Source organism: Penicillium robsamsonii (genome assembly GCF_028829455.1).
Source record: "Penicillium robsamsonii strain IBT 29466 chromosome Unknown utg000001l_segment0_segment0, whole genome shotgun sequence".
Lineage (NCBI taxonomy): Eukaryota > Fungi > Ascomycota > Eurotiomycetes > Eurotiales > Aspergillaceae > Penicillium > Penicillium robsamsonii.
This window is the reverse complement of record NW_026643219.1, coordinates 8,041,487-8,060,647: the sequence shown is the minus strand read 5'-3', so window position 1 is coordinate 8,060,647 and position 19,161 is coordinate 8,041,487. Positions and strand designations below refer to the sequence as shown.

At 48.3% G+C, this 19,161-nt stretch overlaps 6 protein-coding genes across 6 annotated transcripts; 3 read left to right on the top strand and 3 right to left on the bottom strand.

Moving 5' to 3' along the window:
* Positions 1 to 2,475: 2,475 nt before the first annotated feature.
* N7447_003121 (cellulase family protein) lies at positions 2,476 to 3,429 on the top strand (the record flags this gene model as incomplete). The annotated part of the gene is made up of 1 exon (XM_057227396.1): positions 2,476 to 3,429. The coding sequence occupies one exon, from the start codon at positions 2,476 to 2,478 to the stop codon at positions 3,427 to 3,429; it is 954 nt and encodes a 317-aa protein (XP_057091412.1).
* A 1,279-nt stretch (positions 3,430 to 4,708) lies between these two features.
* N7447_003120 (carbon-nitrogen hydrolase family protein) lies at positions 4,709 to 5,812 on the top strand (the record flags this gene model as incomplete). Its single annotated transcript, XM_057227395.1, has 4 exons — positions 4,709 to 4,753; positions 4,843 to 4,931; positions 5,015 to 5,415; positions 5,481 to 5,812. 4 exons carry the CDS (start codon positions 4,709 to 4,711, stop codon positions 5,810 to 5,812), a joined length of 867 nt encoding a protein of 288 aa, XP_057091411.1.
* Positions 5,813 to 10,748: 4,936 nt separating this feature from the next.
* N7447_003119 (dynamin-like GTPase vpsA) lies at positions 10,749 to 13,274 on the bottom strand (the record flags this gene model as incomplete). The annotated part of the gene is made up of 7 exons (XM_057227394.1): positions 10,749 to 10,944; positions 11,006 to 11,090; positions 11,146 to 12,049; positions 12,110 to 12,845; positions 12,953 to 13,047; positions 13,128 to 13,197; positions 13,249 to 13,274. 7 exons carry the CDS (start codon positions 13,272 to 13,274, stop codon positions 10,776 to 10,778), a joined length of 2,085 nt encoding a protein of 694 aa, XP_057091410.1. The 3' UTR covers positions 10,749 to 10,775.
* Positions 13,275 to 13,739: 465 nt separating this feature from the next.
* On the bottom strand, positions 13,740 to 15,920 carry N7447_003118 (H(+)-transporting V1 sector ATPase subunit A; the record flags this gene model as incomplete). The annotated part of the gene is made up of 4 exons (XM_057227393.1): positions 13,740 to 14,693; positions 14,753 to 15,420; positions 15,507 to 15,591; positions 15,642 to 15,920. 4 exons carry the CDS (start codon positions 15,918 to 15,920, stop codon positions 13,740 to 13,742), a joined length of 1,986 nt encoding a protein of 661 aa, XP_057091409.1.
* A 453-nt stretch (positions 15,921 to 16,373) lies between these two features.
* On the bottom strand, positions 16,374 to 17,108 carry N7447_003117 (uncharacterized protein; the record flags this gene model as incomplete). The annotated part of the gene is made up of 1 exon (XM_057227392.1): positions 16,374 to 17,108. The coding sequence occupies one exon, from the start codon at positions 17,106 to 17,108 to the stop codon at positions 16,374 to 16,376; it is 735 nt and encodes a 244-aa protein (XP_057091408.1).
* A 423-nt stretch (positions 17,109 to 17,531) lies between these two features.
* On the top strand, positions 17,532 to 19,046 carry N7447_003116 (ankyrin repeat domain-containing protein; the record flags this gene model as incomplete). Its single annotated transcript, XM_057227391.1, has 2 exons — positions 17,532 to 17,625; positions 17,674 to 19,046. 2 exons carry the CDS (start codon positions 17,532 to 17,534, stop codon positions 19,044 to 19,046), a joined length of 1,467 nt encoding a protein of 488 aa, XP_057091407.1.
* Positions 19,047 to 19,161: the final 115 nt, after the last annotated feature.

Sequence of the window (19,161 nt, the reverse complement as noted above, 5' to 3'; positions counted from 1 at the left end):
ATCCTTTCTAGATACTGAAGCATGTCCCGAGTATCTAAGATCTAGGCCATTCCCAAATCCGCGGAAGATACAAGATCGCAGTACAGCATTCTTTTTAACAATCGGAACTTCTAATCTCCTAGGGCCAGCATTCTTGTTAGGCTATTCTAGAATTTTGCAAAGATCTCAGCTATAGCATTCTCTCGTACGGAACTTTTAATCTCCTAGGGCCAGCATTCTTGCTAGGTGATTCTAGAATTCTACAAAGATCTAAGTAAATGCTAGTAAGGAGCACGGAATACCGAGTACTCGGTATTTACTTGACAGACCAGAAGTGACAAGAAGTATGTGATATCTAGTTGGATTCTAAATTGGATTCTAAATTGGACTTTGAAGTTGTGATACTGCCGTTGTTTACCTCATTCCAGCCTCAGTCCAGTCTCTGGGGTAGACCTACCTAGGTATTATGTAGGTGGTACAGACATTCCGTTCTAATATGTACCTCTCCTACTCGCCATGCTCACTAAATAGATATTGCATAAACCCACAGAATTACATTTATTTTACCTTTTAATCTCTGTTCTGGTACTTTGCCACACTATCATTCAACTTAAGTCCTCGGTAGTTTCTATTCTTGTATATTTTGAATGGGGATCATCAAAGCCACTATCTAAGAGGAAGGAAAACATCTTGTGGAGCTGTAGGGAATAGAGAGAAAACACAAAACACCTCAAGAATACTTCCTAGTACATATATATCGCCTCGTGTAGACTGAAACCTCTGACCATCAAAGTTGCAGCCCATTCGGCTATAGTCCCCGAGAAATACCTCCCCACTTTCAGTTTCGTTGTGTAGATCTCTAGTACAGAGGTTACCATTGATACATGTCGGACCCGAGCTAGCGACACCATCATTGCAATTGCCTCCCTCCGAGGGATAATCGAGGCAGACATCAGCAACGACCTCATGATGTGCATGACAAGCCAGGACATCCGAATATTCATCGCTACCAGCGCAGTCACCATTTCTGTCTTTAGCAGCAATCACAGCACAGCCCCCGTGGGGTATGGGCTTGGATAGGCCTAAACCAATCATGACGCTTAGGCTGAGGAGGCAAAGGATTTGGTGGAAAACTGAATGGTCATTTGGTCACACTAGGTGGGATTCTGTAGACGACAAGGAAGACCCCCTTTACACCTGGATCTGAATATTGTCGGCTACACCTTGGCCCCTGATCAGAAGGCAACACGGGCCAAGCGTTCTGGGCAACAAGATCGACAGCGCTTGCTATCAGACTTGATCAGATGGACAAAGCCATTGGGATGGATCGATCTCTCATGGGAACTCTGTGGGGGACAAAAGACCCCACTTTACAGCCCCAATAGCAGCGACTGAGTCGATGCCGATCATGACTTGAGGGATTAATATCAGCCATAGGGTCAAGGTGAGACGAAAGTTCAAATTCGGTTGTTTTGTTCACTTTCATCTCTCTGGGTGGTCCTGCCTCGAATGATCTCCTATGTCTGCGCCGATTCATTGTTATTCAAAATACTCCTTGCTTAGCGGTAATATTGGGCTGACATTCTAGATGTGATAGTTGTCTCGCTCCAAGCAGGTTAGCTACATTGAGGCTGTAAGATGGTTGAACAAGTTGCTATCTAAGATGCATTCACATTATTGCCTAATTGCCTTGTCGCACTCACTGAGCGTTACGTTAGTTTTATTTTATTTTATTGCGTTGATTATCAATGACTTTCGTCGTGGGCGACATAATGGCAGTTCTGATGCCTTCCCCTTCCTACCCTGATGTTGCTACTTCATCCATGCCAATGAGATGACCCTTGGACAAGAATGCGGATACATTGGTCATCTAACGTACTGGCACTGTACTCTCGACTGGGAGAACCCAACCAAGTCGCCAATCTGGGACCCCGGAACAGGATTTCGCGGCGATGGGGATGTTAATGGCAACGAGGCTGTACTGTTCTTTTTTGAAATTTATGATGCCATAGAGTGCTAAGGTATGGAGCCTTGGGATCCTGTGCTGCATAATCTAAGCATCCCCGGGCATCCCAGCCAAGTAATCATTAAATCTAGCCAAATTGTATTGAACGGAGCTATTCGTATCGCCTATAATGATATAGAGCGGGAACAACCGTTCATGTATTTGAAAATACTACCGGGAGATATCTAGTATGAAATGATGAGAGATACTGTTTGTATTAGTATAAATAACTATGAATGAGGAGAGGAAAGGGAAGACTATATGAGTATTTGATATGGTGTGTAATATCTTGTATTTTTTTCCGTGGGTGATCACTAACTTCCGCGCCTACCACACGCATCATTGAGACGAACATCATCTTCGCTCGGGAACCCGTGCCGGAAACTGCGCTAGTTCGATCTTGTCTGCCAATCCTACTTACATCTCAATGGCTTTCTCGAACGGAATAATCCATTATGAGATCCTTTCCAAGTATAATCACAAAGCCGCGCATGGGATGGGTGTTGGCAGGGCTTGGGCTTGTTATTCTACAAGTCACCTATTCCAAGACGACAACAGATAGTTGGCATGCGACAGAAGTCAAATCAGACATAACTGTATCCCCGGCCACGACAAATTTCACGTCCCCGTTCAAAACCCACGGCCGACATATCCGGGACGCCGATGGTGAGTCGCTCAAACTAGCTAGCATAAACTGGTACGGAGCCAGCAATATCAATTTCATTCCATATGGCCTGGATGTGCGACATCGAGACGAGATTGCCCAGTTGATCCGCCGCCTAGGATTCAACAGTGTCCGCCTCCCTTATGCAGATGAGATTGTCGACCGGGGTTCCGTGGTAAATTCATCATTGATTGCAGCCAACCCAGCTCTATTCCTGACAGCCACAAATGGAAAACCACGAGCGTTAGATGTCTACCACTCCGTAGTGAAAAGCCTGACAGCGGCTGGATTGCTTGTCATTGTGAACAACCACACTACGCAGGCCACATGGTGCTGCGGTATTAACCCCTGTGACATCATTTGGTATAATGACTGGCTGGCAGGAGGGTGCTTCTGCCGTATTCTCCAAAGTGAAGACAAATGGATTCGTAACTGGGAGACGGTGATGAGCCCGTTAGCAAAGAACCCGCTTGTCCTGGGTGCGGACCTGCGAAATGAGCCCCGCGGGATCTGGGGTACATTGAACTGGGATGACTGGGCGACAGCGGCCGAGAAGGTCTTGGAACGATTATTCGCAATCAATCCCTACTGGCTGATGATAGTGGAAGGGATCTCATCAGCGAACGACCTGTCAGGCGTGCGGTCGCGACCGATAAAGTTGAGTCGACCGGCTCAAGTGGTGTACTCGGCGCATGTGTACAAATGGTCTGGCTGGGGTCATTTGTACCCATTTTTCAACCGCTCGTATTCGGGATTTGCGGCAGCGATGAATAAGAATTAGGCTTACCTATTGTTCGAGGATATTGCCCCTGTCTGGGTCGGGGAGCTTGGGGCCGCTGGTGAACTGTCAGTTAGTGACCAGAACTACTGGAGTCATCTGATGCGATTTTTGGAGGCTGCTGATGCCGACTGGGGGTATTGGGCACTCAATGCGCGCAAGCCGGATGGAGAGTGGGATAGCTATGGGTTGGTAGGGGATTCGTGGGACTGGGAGTCGGTTCGGTGGGATTCGCGGTTGGCTGATTTGCATAGATTGGGATTTGCATAGATTGGGATTTGCATAGATTGGGATTTGCATAGATTAGGACTTGAGGTTAATTGATAATGAATCTGCCTTTGGAGCTCGGGGCACGCCGATTCGGTAAAATCTTGGATTGTCTCTGACTCTACTCGCCCAAGTAGTGTATACCTACTGGGTACTACTTCGAAACGTGAGTCTCCAAGTACCTAGTACTTGCTACTGTACTATAAGACCAACACGATAGTTCCCTCGAGGCTGTTCGACTCTGTGCAACTCCTATTCCTCCTCTTTCCTGGCTCCATTTGTTTCCGGACCCTCGAGGTTGTGACTACTCCAAAAATTATTCCCACGTCGATCTCCAGGTTATGGGCGCCTGCTATGCCCGCTACCGTCAAGCGCTACAACATACGCGGGGAATATTGAATTTGGGGTTTTCAGGGGAAAATGCTGTCTTGACTTCCATTTGAGGTGCTTGTTTCTGTATCCCCAACACTGGCGTTCTCCACCTGCTTTTGGAGACATTTTATGCCATCTCATTTGACAATACTCATCTTGTTCTTCGTACTATATACCCCGTGGACCCCTGCTATCTCGCCGATGTTTGGTCCAGAGGAGTTCGGTGTTATTTGGAAGTCGTCTTCCTCATATCGGCTTACCTCTTTTGTTATATTACATAGTTATTGAGAATATAATATTAGTTTTTGAGGCCATATACAAGCATAATGCTAGATGACATCATGACATTATATGTTACCTACACCCATGGATGAATGGAATGATCAGTTCGGGTATATTAAATTTTTTTCACCGGAACGTATTCTATATTTCGTGATTTTACAGTTGACCATTCTTGTATTGGATATGCTAATTCCTCGTTGGATAGAGGGTTGATCGGAGTGGGTTGGGGTTACACTGTTCATCGACCCCAAATTCTCCAACTTCATGTTGGGGTAACCAGTTGATAAACCTAGTAATCAATTCCCCGTCTTTCTTTCTTCTCTTCATTATCAGCTTCTCGTACTTGTACAATTGAAATACCATGGCCGCCACGCATCGCATTGCCACCATTCAATGGCATATCAAGGTGGGTGCATCGCATTAGGCCGTGCTCAATCTTCGAACCACTGATGACGTGTGGTCTCATTGCCATTGGATTTACTTACATTCTCCCAGGAGCTTGATGTCGAGTACAATCACACGAAGGCATGCAACTACATCCGTGAGGCCGCTGCCCAAGGCGCCGAGCTAGCCGTTCTTCCAGAGTAAGAAATGTGACACCAGACCTGTCCACCAGCACTTAATAGCTCCCGAGATGGAGGAACATTTGCTGATTCAAGTTAATCAGATACCATCTCAGCGGCATGGTCCCCACAGACCCCCGTTGGGCAGTCCAAGCTAGCGAATCCCCCCAGTACCTATCAAAGTACCAAAGTCTGGCCAAGGAACTGCAAATCTGCATCGTACCGGGTTCAATGATCGAAAAGCACACCAGGCCCGACCAATCAATCATCTTCTACAACACAGCATTCTTCATCTCAAATGATGGTACTGTGCTCGGCTCCTACAACAAAAAGAACATCTGGTATCCGGAACGGCCCTACCTCACCTCAGGCTCCGAACCTCATACGGCAATAGACACACCGATCGGTCGTGTGGGAATGCTGATCTGCTGGGATCTAGCATTTCCCCCGGCATTCCGGGAATTGATCCGTGATGGGGCGCAGATTGTGATCGTGCCTACATACTGTGTGTTGACCTCTTTCTATCCTGTACTTGTAGGTGTTATCTGATCTAACTGAAACCGCTACCAGGGACCCCCCACGATGCCTCCCCCGAAGCGCGCGCGTATAACCCGGATTGTGAAGCCCTGTTCGTCGACTCGATCATTACATCCCGCTGCTTCGAGAATACCTGTGGTATTGTCTTCTCCAACGCTACGGGGCCGGAGGAGGATTTTTTGGGCATGTCGCAGATTACACTTCCCCTTACGGGGCCGATTGCCAAGATGGGGACTGAGGAGGGATTCGTCGTTGCCGATTTGGATACCGAGGTTATTGCGACCTCGGAGAAGAACTATAAAGTGCGACAGGACCTGAGTAGCGAGCATTGGCACTATGCTTATGCGCATACCAAGCAGGAGTAGGCATTAGTCAATTCTACGGTTTATTTTTTACTTTTTGGGGCCATTATAACCATGCGATCTTGAGGCGTCCTGTCTTGATGGCATTTTCTGTTTGCAATTTCGTCTCTTGATTTGCGTCTTCTAACCTCTCCATGTCGACCATAAGATGAAATGGGATAGTAAAAACGGTAGTAAGAACTATGTCTATTAGGCTTCCAGGAGACCTCCCGAGGTCGGCACTCTCGGCTAGTCGTATGACGGGCAGTTACGCTATTCTTAATACAGTCTAGCGTCGAAAGCTTATCTCCAACTCTATAGCAGCTTTATAGATCCCGGAATAAATTTACTTCACAAATTATGTCGCTCATTTCTAAGTTCATATAGATTTAAATTTGGCTTAATGTCTTGTATTTAACTAGTAGACAATACGGTGTCTTCTGGGTTTTATTGGTGGTCTCTGCACTCTGGGAATCCTAAGTGTCTCGATGGGAACTGCAGATGAGACTGAGCCCCAGGAGACTAGACAAACATGACCCTAGGGTACAGGATACAGCTGTATCACAATTAAAATATCTTACCAGTGATAGCTTCAGTTTTCATTCACAGATTGCTTTCATTTACCTCTAATACTGGGTTGCAAGCCACAGTTCTTGTCTCCTGCGGGGGTACTCACTACGTAGGTGACGGCTTCGCATGTACCTTACCAAGTCCGCATAAATCCCTCGAGATAGGTGCGCATTGAGGGTGGTGGTTTCCCATTGTCTCCCATTTTTCCTTCCCTAACAGGCAGGCACCTTCCTAAACGGTCAGTCTCCTACCTATTCTCCAACCTATAAATACCCCCCTCCCCCGAATTGCTCATCTTCTTCTTTCTTCTTTCTTCAACTTCCCATCCTCCTAATATTCACTTCATCAACCCCCTCTTCCATCAGGGTTTCCATCACCCCCAAGTATCTTTCATCATTACCTTGGGTCTCATCAATACCTGGTCCACTCTGTCACGTCTGTCACGTCAATATCTACCCATGTGTTCCAGCATGTCCATTCTGGTAAGTCCCCCTACTACCTGTCACGTGTCACCACCCTTCAGTCACTAAACTACATGTACTTGTCTCATAGACCCAACACCACATGGGCTTCACCACTCTGGACTTTCGTCTTGCATTCCTTCTGCACATTGTGAGTATATTCCTTCTCCATCACCCCGCCTTGACTGCCCACTACCTCTCCAACATGCTATCACCTCTTTGGCCTGTCATCAACCTTGTCCCATCATCCTTCGTCATCCTTCATCACTCTGTTACCCCCTTGGCCTTTTATCAACATTGTTATATCACCACATCACCCTCTATCATACTTCCAACCCATCATTGAACAAAGCTAAAGGTATCAGACATGTCACAAGATCACTCATCTGTTCCAACACTTGGGCAGACTTTCCCTCAGACCTGCTTCTTGAGACAGTCTCTTCACCTCAATGGTCTTTTATCTGCATATTGCCACCTGCAATCTACCACCACAAACATCAGTACACACTGTGGTTTGCGGCATTCAGGTAAGAACTCTAGCATCAGAATACCCCCCTCTCCGTTCCTTCTGCTCTGCAATGAAGAGCAAAAGGTCTTACGCGTCAGTCCATTGGCTGACGTGGGTGCACCTCGGTGTCTTCCATCACAGTCATCTAGGCTACCTTCTAGAATTTGTCTCTTCTGTCATGCCCACAAAAGTGAAACAGGGCAACGCCTCCTGGCTTCCTCCTGGTTGCCACCACAACATTGGAGCTCCAGCTCAAGGTCATCCATCGGTCTCATTCTCCTGACAATATACCTCTGCTCAACAAACCTCCTTTACCTTTGAATTAAACGCCTGTGAAAAATCCCCGATACCGAGCTCAAAAAGAAAAAAAGAAACAAAAGACCAACATCAACATCAACAAGCAAAATGAAAACGAAGGAAAAGGAACACAAAGGGAAAAGGAAAGACGGATTTGCATTGATAGAAGGAACAGGAAGGAACAAGGAGAAGGGATGGAAAATTGGGTTGGATCTTCGCAAGAGAAACAGATTTGGTGAGATCACAAATATCATCTCTGGAGCTTCAAGGCTGACTTCCAAAGCCATAGTTCCCTGTTGACTCCAGAGTATTTCGACACTTTCCAATTCCACCATGGCCCAGCTAGCAGAGCTCATGATTCCTCCAGAATCAAGAGGTATGCAATAACATGACAGTTTATTTTTATTTTTCACCTTGTGACACTCTTTTGCCAGTGCTAACATGTCCAGTCACCAATCACCAGTCATCCATCATCCACCCATGAGATTACCGAGCATTCGAACAACTTGCTGCTCAATTCGATTCACCGTTCAAAAGATCCCACATCCCACACGGTCATTGCATCCCACCACCCAGTCCAGTGTGGCAACCCGTCAACCTACTACACTCTTGCAGACCAGACCACCCCGTGCCTCACTACCTTCCTCGACAGTCGCCAGGCGAGCTAGAAATACAATCCTCTGACACCATACTTCTCAGCACCAACAGGTTGAGTTGTATGATCAGGGGATCCCGGTTTCTGGTACCTGGCACTGTGGCAACATGAAGAACTATTGTCTTCGACAGTCACCACGAGACCGCTAAAAATACATCTTCTGACACCATACCTCTCAATGCCAACAGGCGGTGTGTTGAGGGGTATGAATCAAGGGATCCATATTTCTAGTACCTGGGACTGTGACAGCAATGAAGAACCATTATCCTCGGATTCTGGCATATCAGGGCTGTCCACTGCGAATGACTTTCGTATATCACTGTTGCCCTAGCGAGTCGCGAACAGGTAGTGAAGGCTGACAAGAACGGTCTCGCATGATTGCAGTATGGAAAAATCAGCGCACATCCCCCAGTGTTTTCTCGCCACTCAGCAACCACCAATCTCTCAGTACCTCCCTCCAACTTCAGGTCACATCAAATCCCAACAAATACAACAACAACCTTTGATGAAATGGTACCAACGATCCCACACCCGAGACACAGAATCTCAACACTTGTTACTTTCATCAACATGACAACAATCAACATCAAATTTTACTCTTTACTGCTGAGCACTTCCCACTGGACTGGGTTGGCACACTGAAACACGGGCACCAATCATTGAGCTCTTCTGCCCAAGCTACTCATGATTAACCACCAACTCTGACAACTTCGTGACTTCAAGGCCTCGAATTCAATCTCTCTGTCATTTTCAACCTTGCTCCATGCACACGAGACAGTTGCTCGAAGACAAATTCATCATAATCAGACTCATGGCAATGGTATGCCTTCAAAATAGTTCCCCATTGAAGACACCGAGACTGACAAATCCAAGTTGAAGGCACAGATCAAAACAAAAAGAAATACAAAGACACACTCTGACCACAACACTATTCATCATTGTGGACTTGCAACCTCGCACAGCTAGCAGGTTCCAACAGGACAGCCACAACCCACAAAAGCCGCAAAACAACAACCGAAAAAATGAAAAAATGAAATACACATACGGCAAAAAGGCAACAAGTCCAGGCATCATCCACACCCCTGAAGAGACTATTGGCAAGAGGGTCATGGAATCATTGAATGGAAGCACATCACCTCGAAAGACAATATGGTCCAGCATGGACTTGACTTCGCTACAATTGTCGCATCTCATAGTCGCCACATGTGGCTTAGAAGGATATATATGGAGAATATGGGAGGATTCGGGGAATGTGTGAATGAATTTTGTTTCAATGGGAGGATTCAAGGGTTTTGTTTGCATTATCCAACACTTGCACCTTGCAAGCGACTCTGCTAAGTCTTTAAATCCCCGCTCGAACTTTGCTTCAATGGACATCATCAACCTCGATGTGACTGTCGACATTTCCTTGGGAGGTTGGATCTGTTTTGTATCTACTGGAAGTGCTTTCCAGTTTTATGTATTTAGAGCACCTCTGCCACTTGAAATATGCAGAAGTCAAAGACAGAGGACATCACCATCTTCATAACCACTTTCTGACATCCCGTCACAGGTAGAAAAGTAGTATTGATCTGCATTTTGCTGCTCGTGATCTTTATTCTCGGTAGAAAAACAGATCAAAGGAAGAAAACATTAAGAAATTAGCATGCTTAATACAAAATTGTCTGCCATTCATGTGACCTCGGCGTGTTACTCTCAGATGATTTTATAGGATTCTTCTACAATGCTTTTTCAAGTGTCTTTTTCGTATTTTTTTTTTGGATATCCTTTTTGCCTTGTGACTATTATAGCCAGCAGGATACAAAATATGTACTCTTCTCTATTATATCAAGTCAATCAAATATGCAAATCGTTAAAGTCCCCTGTCATGGCCGCATGGGTGACTATCCTTCCGAGTACATTGCAGGCACCTGAACCACATCTCAATGCCAAAGATACCGCCCCTAAACTAGATCATTTATTGTAGATATCATCGGATCTACGCAGTAAATGACCGAATAAATTGAAAAGTCAAATCTGAATTCTAAGCTAAGTCATAAAGCAGAGACAGAATCATTAATTGATACAATCATCCGGGCGTCCATGGCATGAAGTCCGCGAACACAGACAACAGACCAAGTAATGAGAAAGGAAACGGTATAGAGCTCTCAAATTGGGAAAAACGAAAAAAAAGACAAACACATGACAGGATGAAGCAAAGGACACTCCCTCATATCAAAACCAAAGACGATCACCAAGGACGCGAATCCGAAATCCGAACCAAACCCACCGAGACCAACATCTAAACAAGGACCAACGGGACAAGTCGCTAACCAAAGGATGCTAGGAACGGTAACGCAAGTACGGAGTATAGTCAAGATATTCGGAGGGTGTTGGAAAAATCATAAAAGAGATGCGAGCCCAACTCCGCCAACGCGATAGCTCAATCATGCAGCAGTCAATGGGTGAGGTTTTCCTTTGTGTACGAATCGTCTGACGACCAAGTCCACTATTTCATCACTGGACTTGGCTGACAATTTCGCTGGCGCGACCCAGGCTCTCGACCATCTGTTGGCATTCCTTTCGTCGGCGGGTTGTGTAATCGCTCTCCTTGAGGAGTTCGTCGAACTCGTTGGTGCGGTACATGTTCTCCAGGAGTTCGCGTTGCATCTCATCCTTGGTGAATCTAGGGGAAGCATTCGTTAGCATACTCATTGGGGTGTGGTGTTTGTTAGGAAGAGACATACTGGACCAGGGTGTACATAACCGCCTTGGGGACCATGTCGATCATTGTGCGTTTGACAATGTTAAAGTAGGAGGTAATCAGGAGTTCTGTGTGGGTGTTAGTCAAGTGCTACAAGGAATTTACATGAGCTGGTTTACTTACTGATGACCTCGACCTCGGTGGCTTCACGTTCGGACAGACTGGCTGAAGCCTTGAGAGTTGGGGGAGGAGCTTCCATGAGGGCCATCTTCTTCTTGTTCTTGGAAGCCCAGAAGCTGCCGAAGAACCCACTCTGGTTATTGGCCTCACCGGTTGTGTCGAGCGAGGGGCTCTGGGCACGGGCGGGGAGGAGAGGCTTGCCGGTCTTGGGGTCGACCTGTGTAGGCTTGGCGGCTGATTGACGTTCGTTGACGATAGTCATGGCGCGGTGTCCGTTCAGGAAGTCGGGATGGCCGGTATTCACATAGGTGGATTCCATGTTGATCAAGTCCTTGACCAGCTTGTTGGTGGGCTCAAGGCACTTCTTGAAGAAGGAAATGACGACGGCATGGAACTTCTCCTTCAGCATGGGGTAGCGGCGGAACAGCTGCTTGGTCAAGAGCTGGCTCAGAATGCGCACCAACTCGTCGTAAACCAGCGAGATACATTTCAAGCTGGGCTCTTCCAGGCGCCTGATCTGTTGCTTGACAATCAACTCGAAGGCGGTGGTTCCGACAAATAGTGCGGGTGAGGAACCAGACGAGTTGTAAAGGATGGTCCGGATGTCAATGTCCTTAACGATGTCAAAGGGATCGACAGCCTTGATACCGTTGGAGTAGAGTTCGTGGAACACAAAGGAAATACGAGCACCACCGGACAGCTCAATGCTGGACAGCTCTTGGTTATTTCCCTCCAAGACTGTACGATATTCGTTGCTGAATTCGGTGATGATGTTCAGGATAATGTTGGCGCTGTTGCCGAGCATAGAGTCACCTAGTTGACTTAGCTCTGCGGTGTATTTCTGAAGGGAGGCGGAAATGCGGGCCTTGATGTCGGGGAGGGTCTGCTTGATGTGCATCATAAGGATCTAATAAGAGGATGTCCGTTAGTTCAAAGGTCTCCGAGATGATTGGGGGTCAACCCGTACCAAGTTCAGTTTGCGTGCCAGATATGGCGTACCGCAGTAGGAAGCCTTATTCCGGTACGCTTTGTGGTTCTCGAAGAAGTTCTTCTCGTTCTCCAGGGCATAGGCAATGAGTTTCTTGTTCTCGATGTCACGCTGGCCACGGTTGACCACTGGCACATAACCCAGGCGCAGGGGGATAATTCGTCCAGCGAGAATATCCACCACATCGGTTCCGTCGTCCATCAGATCGACCTTACTCAACACACCGATGGTGCGCTGACCCTCCGGATCCACCTCACGCGCCAGCTTCAAACCATCGGAGTTGGCAAGATCCTGGTTGGCCGAAGTGACGGCTAGGATGATTGCGTTCGGCTTGCTGATATACTTGAGAACCATATCACGAATCTGCCTCTCAATATCCTTCGGCTGATCTCCGACGGGCACCTTGGTCAAACCAGGCAAATCGACGAGGGTCAAGGTCAAGACGTTGGGGGAGTAGATACGCAGGTTGATCGGGGAGGGCGAGATTCCAGCATTCTTTCCAACCTTGGTTTCTGTTTCGCGCACGATCTCATCCCGAATCTTGTTGAAATCGTAGAACTTCTCCCCGGGGAGGTGCAGGAATTCACCATACTCGTTCACGTTGGACTCGCTGTCTGTTGTCTCCAGCTTAGTCTCACCATTCGTTGTGGTGGTTTTGTTGATCAGTTGCAGGATAAGGGGTCTCCGAGTCACGATTCCAGAGCCACGAGGCAAGCTGCAAGGCGAAAACTAGTTAGCAATTATTGTTGACATTGTGTCGCATGCCCCGCCATTGGAGCTGTGGACGGGGGCCGCGCAAGCTCCTAAAAACAACCAACATACAAATCCCGGCCAACGATATTTTCTAGCACTGAACTCTTTCCACTGGACTGTGATCCGACAACGGCGATTTGGGGCAAATCGATAGGATTTTGGACCTAAAGCGAGCGGCGGTGTTAGCACACGTGGTGCCCCTGGAATCACAATTGAACAGTGACCTTGGAGCAGGTATACATACACCGACTGTGGAAAAGACATCTTGGAGCTTGTTAACTAGGGAAATCAAGCTGGGGTCATTGACGTTTATGCTGCACGGAGATTAGCCAGACCGCATCGGAGAGGGACAGGGGTTTGCGCACGAGTGGCTGGACGTTGGGCTTGCCATGACTGGCGATTTGGGATATAAAAACTGCTTCTAGGCAAGAAACGAAAAGACAAGAAAAACGGGACACAACAGAGAAGTTGAATAAAGCACAACCGTAGGGAGGTGTACGATGCAAGTGGATTGTTTGGTGGACTCGAAGGCGGTGATGTAGTGGCGTCCAGAGCGGTCTCTCCAGGGCTGCCTACGTAGGCTCCAGGGAATCCAACCGTTCACTATAACATAGTACTGTTGAATATTCTAAAGGAATACGAGGATTTCTAGTCAAAGAACCTAATAGCCACAATTTCTGGTCATATGTGCAAATCTTGTGCCGCCTGACGCGTACAAGCCACATGTACATCTGGAAGTTATACAACGATGAAGGTACCAAAATGAAAAAAAACCCGAGTTGGACACAATAACTACAGGGGAATGTGCTCAAACAAACATCTAAAGGAAAATACATGCTAAGCTAAGATGTCACTTTCACTCGTCCGAAACAGAGGCAAATCGCTCAGTCATAGACTGGAGGATCTTCTCGTACTTGGCTGAGATCTCCGCCTCGTCCTCCGGAACCTCGAACTTCATGCCGCGCAAAGCACTCTGGAGATCAGCAGTAGCCTCACGGACCTTGTTCCAGTTCTGACCCTGAGCAATGGCCTTCTGGGCCTCGTTGTGGTAGCCCATAAACGCCTTCATCATGTACTCAGTCTTCCACAAGGGGCAGAACTGATCGTAGTCACTGTATCCGTTCTGCTGGAGGAAGTCGTCCTTGAGCAAGCCGGCCACGTCCAGCGTGATTTTATCCGAATCACCTAGCGCCGCCTTACCGACAAGCTGGACCACCTGGTCCAGTTCCTCGGACTTGGCCAAAAGCTCACGAATCTGGTCGCGCAGACGAGGGAATTCGGGGTGGTCCTTCTCGTAGTATTTATCCAAAACTGTGTTGTACTTGCTGTAGGAGATGGAGGTGTTGACGGAAGGGAAGTGCTTGCGCTGCGCCAGCTTCTTGTCAAGACCCCAGAACACCTGGACAATACCCAGGGTACTGCTAGTGACTGGATCAGAGAAATCACCACCGGGTGGGCTGACAGCGCCGACGATGCTGACACTGCCCACGCGCTCGGGGCTACCCAGAGCACTGCTCTTGCCAGCACGCTCGTAGAAAGAGGCCAGCTTGGCTCCCAGGTACGCGGGGAAACCCTGATCAGCAGGCATCTCACCGAGACGACCTGAAATCTCACGTAGAGCCTCGGCCCAACGGGAACTGGAGTCGGCCATCATAGCCACGTTCTTGCCCTGGTCACGGAAGTATTCGGCGATAGTGATACCGGTGTAGATAGAAGCCTCACGGGCGGCGACGGGCATGTTGGAGGTGTTGGCGATCAGGCAGGTACGCTTCATGATAGGCTCCTTGCGGCCGTCGACGGTAATAGAGAGCTGCGAAAGAAGGGCAGTCAGTAAAATGGTAACGCAGTGGGTTTGTGGAGAGCATGTACCTCGGGGAAATCCATCAAGACTTCAGCCATCTCGTTACCACGCTCACCGCAGCCAACATAGACGATGATATCACTGTTCGAGAACTTGGACACACTCTGGGAAATGACTGTCTTTCCACATCCGAAGGCACCAGGAATGCAGACGGTACCACCCTGAACACTGGGGAAGAGAGCATCCAACACTCTCTGGCCGACGATGAAGGGTGCATCGGCGGACAGTCTGTCGCTAACCGGTCGGGGAACACGGACGGGCCAGGTCTGCATCATACCGAACTCGGACTTCTTACCATCGAACTCCACCTCGAGTAGCTTCTCCTCGACAGTGTAGCTGCCAGCAGGAGCAATCCGAGTAATGGTACCCCGTGCACGAGGAGGCAGCAGGATCTTGTGGTCGTTCACCAGACTGTTCTCGAACACGGAACCCCAGATGTCACCACCAGTGATGTGGTCGCCGACCTTGAAGGTAGTAGGCTTGTATTCCCACTTTCGCTCACGGTCCAAGGCGTTTACCGAAATACCACGGGGAATGTAGATACTCTTCGATTGGTCGGCGATGGCTTTGAGGGGTCGCTGAATACCGTCGTAGATCGTCTCCATCAGACCGGGGCCCAGCTCGACTGAAAGGGGCTTTCCTGTCCTCGTCACCGGGTCTCCGACAGTCAAACCAGCTGTTATTCAAAGATGACATTGGTCAGCATAGCTCTTTGGGGGGTATGATGAAATCATACAGGTTTGGGGGGCTGCGGAGCTCTACCTGTTTCCTCGTAGACCTGAATCGTGGCCTTATCTTTCTCAATGCGAATTACCTCACCGACAAGCATGTCATGGCCGACACGACACTATGCGGTCAGTATCTGGGGTTCTCCACGATGTAGCTGGGGCTGCCTACCAACTCGTACATGGCACAACCGATCATGTTCTCGGCCACGACGACAGGGCCGGAGACCGAAAAGATCGAGCCATGGTTCTCAGAATCGTCTGAAGTCATAATGGAAGAAGAAGCCTGTGTGGAATGGGGAGACACAGAGTGGGAGGAGGTAGTTGAGGAGGGCGAGTCTGGAAGCGGTGGCAGCTCGGCGGGCGGTGATGGCTGTGTCAACGTATGCTTGGTTATCAGATCCAACAACGATGCCCGCGCTTTCAATCGAGGTCTTCCCAGGCCTAGCATTCGCTTTAGATTACAAACAGGAGTTGGAAATGAATTTCGATTATTAGACCCCGTGGAGTCCCCCTGCTCTTCTCGTCCAATCCTCGGTCTCTTCCCCGCGGACCGAATCGCGGTCATGCAAGCCGATCTTTCAGCTTGGCTTGTAATACCTGTGGCTTTTTCTTATCATACGGTCTACGCTCTACGGCCTGGTGAAAATTCTTCCATTTGGTTCTTTCTTCCCCTCGGCTTTTGAGAAATACTCAAATCACTGATTGTCTGGTTCATCTTACAAGTCCGATGAGCTCGACTGCATCTACTCCACAGTGACCTTGGAACAGTCATGAAAATCAATCCAATAATGCTTGCATTGAAGAACACTATTTGAGAAACAAAACTGACGGTCGGGAATAACCCATGATATTTAGTACCGGTGGTTGTCGATGACGATGTCTATCTCGGTCGCAAAAAAGGTCAATAGCTGTCTTCCAGCTCCTCTATTGCCCCATAAACCATCTGGAGCAGATTTCGAAACTCGACCGCAAGATGTTCCGCATGTCCATTGACCAATGACCAAGGTGAAGCAGACGGGAAAAAGGCCCGTAGCTTGATCTTACAACCACCCTCAGTATCCATGAATTCGTTCAAGATATAGAAGAAGTTGCTCCCACTGTCAAGTTTCGCGACCAAGTACTCCGCCCTTTCATACTCATCCTCTCGCTCCTCCACCATCCACATGGGAATATCTCCGCTGTCGGTGAGATCAACAAATTGAATCTTGGCCATATGCTCCCCCATCAGCTCCACCCCACAGTCTGGCCCACTTCTGGCGGGGGCTCCTGGCGAATGCATAACCACATAGTTCTCTGGGTGCGTTGGGAATATGAAGCTTCGTGCCATCTTATCAAGGGGCTGGGAGAGTTGCCAGCGGCTGCAGATCGCACTCATCTCTGTCGCCGAGACCCCCGTTACTTTCATATATGTTCTGCATTCTCGGAATCCCCCTCGAGAGGCCCGAATCAACGATTCAAAATAGCGGTTTCCTTGATCGATTTGACCTTCCAGAAGATCTAGCATCGGCACTTGAAACAATAAGCTCCGCAGGTTGTCGAGAGCGCGATAGCAAGCTTGGAGTTCCAAGGTATCGATATCAGCCCCGGATTTAGATACCCCATTCAGCTTGAACTTGATGGTCGGCCTTAGCTCCATGGCTAGTATTCTCTGGTAGGGGTTTGAAAACTGCGCGAAAGCATTGTCTATGAGCGAAAGCCGCAGTCTTTATATTCTATCCTAAACAGCTAGTTCTTGACCAAGTCATTATTCAAATGGGAAGCAATGAAACCTGAAAGGATCAAAGGTTGTAGAATGAGCACAAAGGATCAAAGTCAACATTTAAAGCCATTAGTACAATTCTCAAAATGCAGAGTTTGGGCTCAAAGACAATACCAGTCAATAAGCACACTAATGTTCCCAACTCACTGATCATCTGGGGCCCATAATTTACCAAGTCTGCCTGAGGGCGGGCAGCCCAAGCTAGCGCGGACCAAATGACCCAGGAGCGATCGGACCCAGACCTCTGACCTCTACTTCATTTATAGTCTAGGTCTTTGGTTTAAGACATTCTTCATCAAAATGCGAGTTCCTCTCGAGATTCTCGAGCTCATCCTCAAGGAAGCAGTCCAGAGCCTGTCCTACCAGGACATTCTACGATCCAGACTAATCAACAGTGGGTTTCCCGTAGTGACATCTCGTCTCCCACATTAACCCTGTCTAGGTCTCTTCAATGATGTACTATGGCCAGCGAGTGCGCATCTAGAGAATAAGAAGTCCCTCTTCACATCCTGGCACAAATTTCCTTACAAGCGAAAATACCTTTGGTACTTGATTGAAGAGCACTGCACCCGACCATGTATTTTCTCGTATTTGATTCAGGACATCCTTGCACTGCCTCGTGTCGCGTGCATGAGCGTCCAAGGGCAACATACTATCATCGACAAGATGATCGATGCTATTATTCATAGTGTATATGATCCTGAGGCTCTATATGGACTTCACCGTCCCGGGCATCTTAAGCCTATGGCAAAACTCCATTATCCCTCATCCTCATTGCGTTTTGAAGGATATGGGGCATTCCTGGTGCCCTCCAGACAGAGCCAGGAGTCCACGGAAACGACTCTGGATGAAGCACTCATCGCCAGCGCGATCTACCGCGGGGATCATGTGGAGCTGCAGGCTTTACTTGATCGGCGTAATTGCAGTGGGCTTTGGGATCAGAATCTTGGCTTAGTGCCAGTGGATCTGGCATACAAAGAGGGTACGCGAGAGGTCATCCGCACCCTGGTGGAGCATGGATGTGTGACAATGTACACGGGCAAGTCAGCATGGCATTATGAGAGCACATGTGGTTTGGCTGTGGCTGCACGGCGAGGGGATAAGGAGGTGCTGGAGACGTGGGTTACGCTGTTGAGCGAGCGTGCGGCACGACGTGAACAGAGTCTGTCCTGTGAACTGCGCACGGCTGTGCTGGGGGCACTGCGAATCGGCAAATTTGAGATGGTTGCGGTGTTAGAGAAACATATTGATTGGACGCGGTCGGATATGAAACTACTCTGGTTTCAATCTTTCTATCAGGCTGTCGAGAACGGGATGCTGGATTCTTTGCAATGGCTTCTATCTCGGGAAGGATCTTCTCTGGCGAGACAGACTACGGAGTGGCACAAGACACCGCTGTTCATTGCACTGCAAGACTGTCCTGTCGAGAAAAGACTAGCAATGGTTGGGCTCTTACTGGGTCATGGTGCGGATCCTGACGGGGGTGAAGTCTCACGTACTCCACTTCATAGAGCCATTGAAAATGGAGAAGAGGAGATCGCGATGTTGCTATTGAATGCAGGGGCCGACCCAAACGTGGTCGGAAGAAGAGGCCCGCCGCTACATATGGCCACTAAGTGGGGATATCCACGGTTAGTGCGATGCCTTTTAAAACACAACGCACGACGCAACTACCAGTTCAAGGGGATGGAATACGTGGTATATCAGGATTCCAGGGTGGTTGGGAACATTATGCGACTGCTGGGGGAGCTAGGGTTGGAGGAAGAGCCGGTACAGGGGGAATATTATGTGCTAGGCCAGAAATGTACTCGATAGGTGTACCATATACATTGCCGATCCCAAATAGTGTTTGTAGACCAATCAGATAATGTCTTAAAGAGTCAAAGAACCTGACATGTGAGAACTTCTAGATATCATCCAATCAACATTA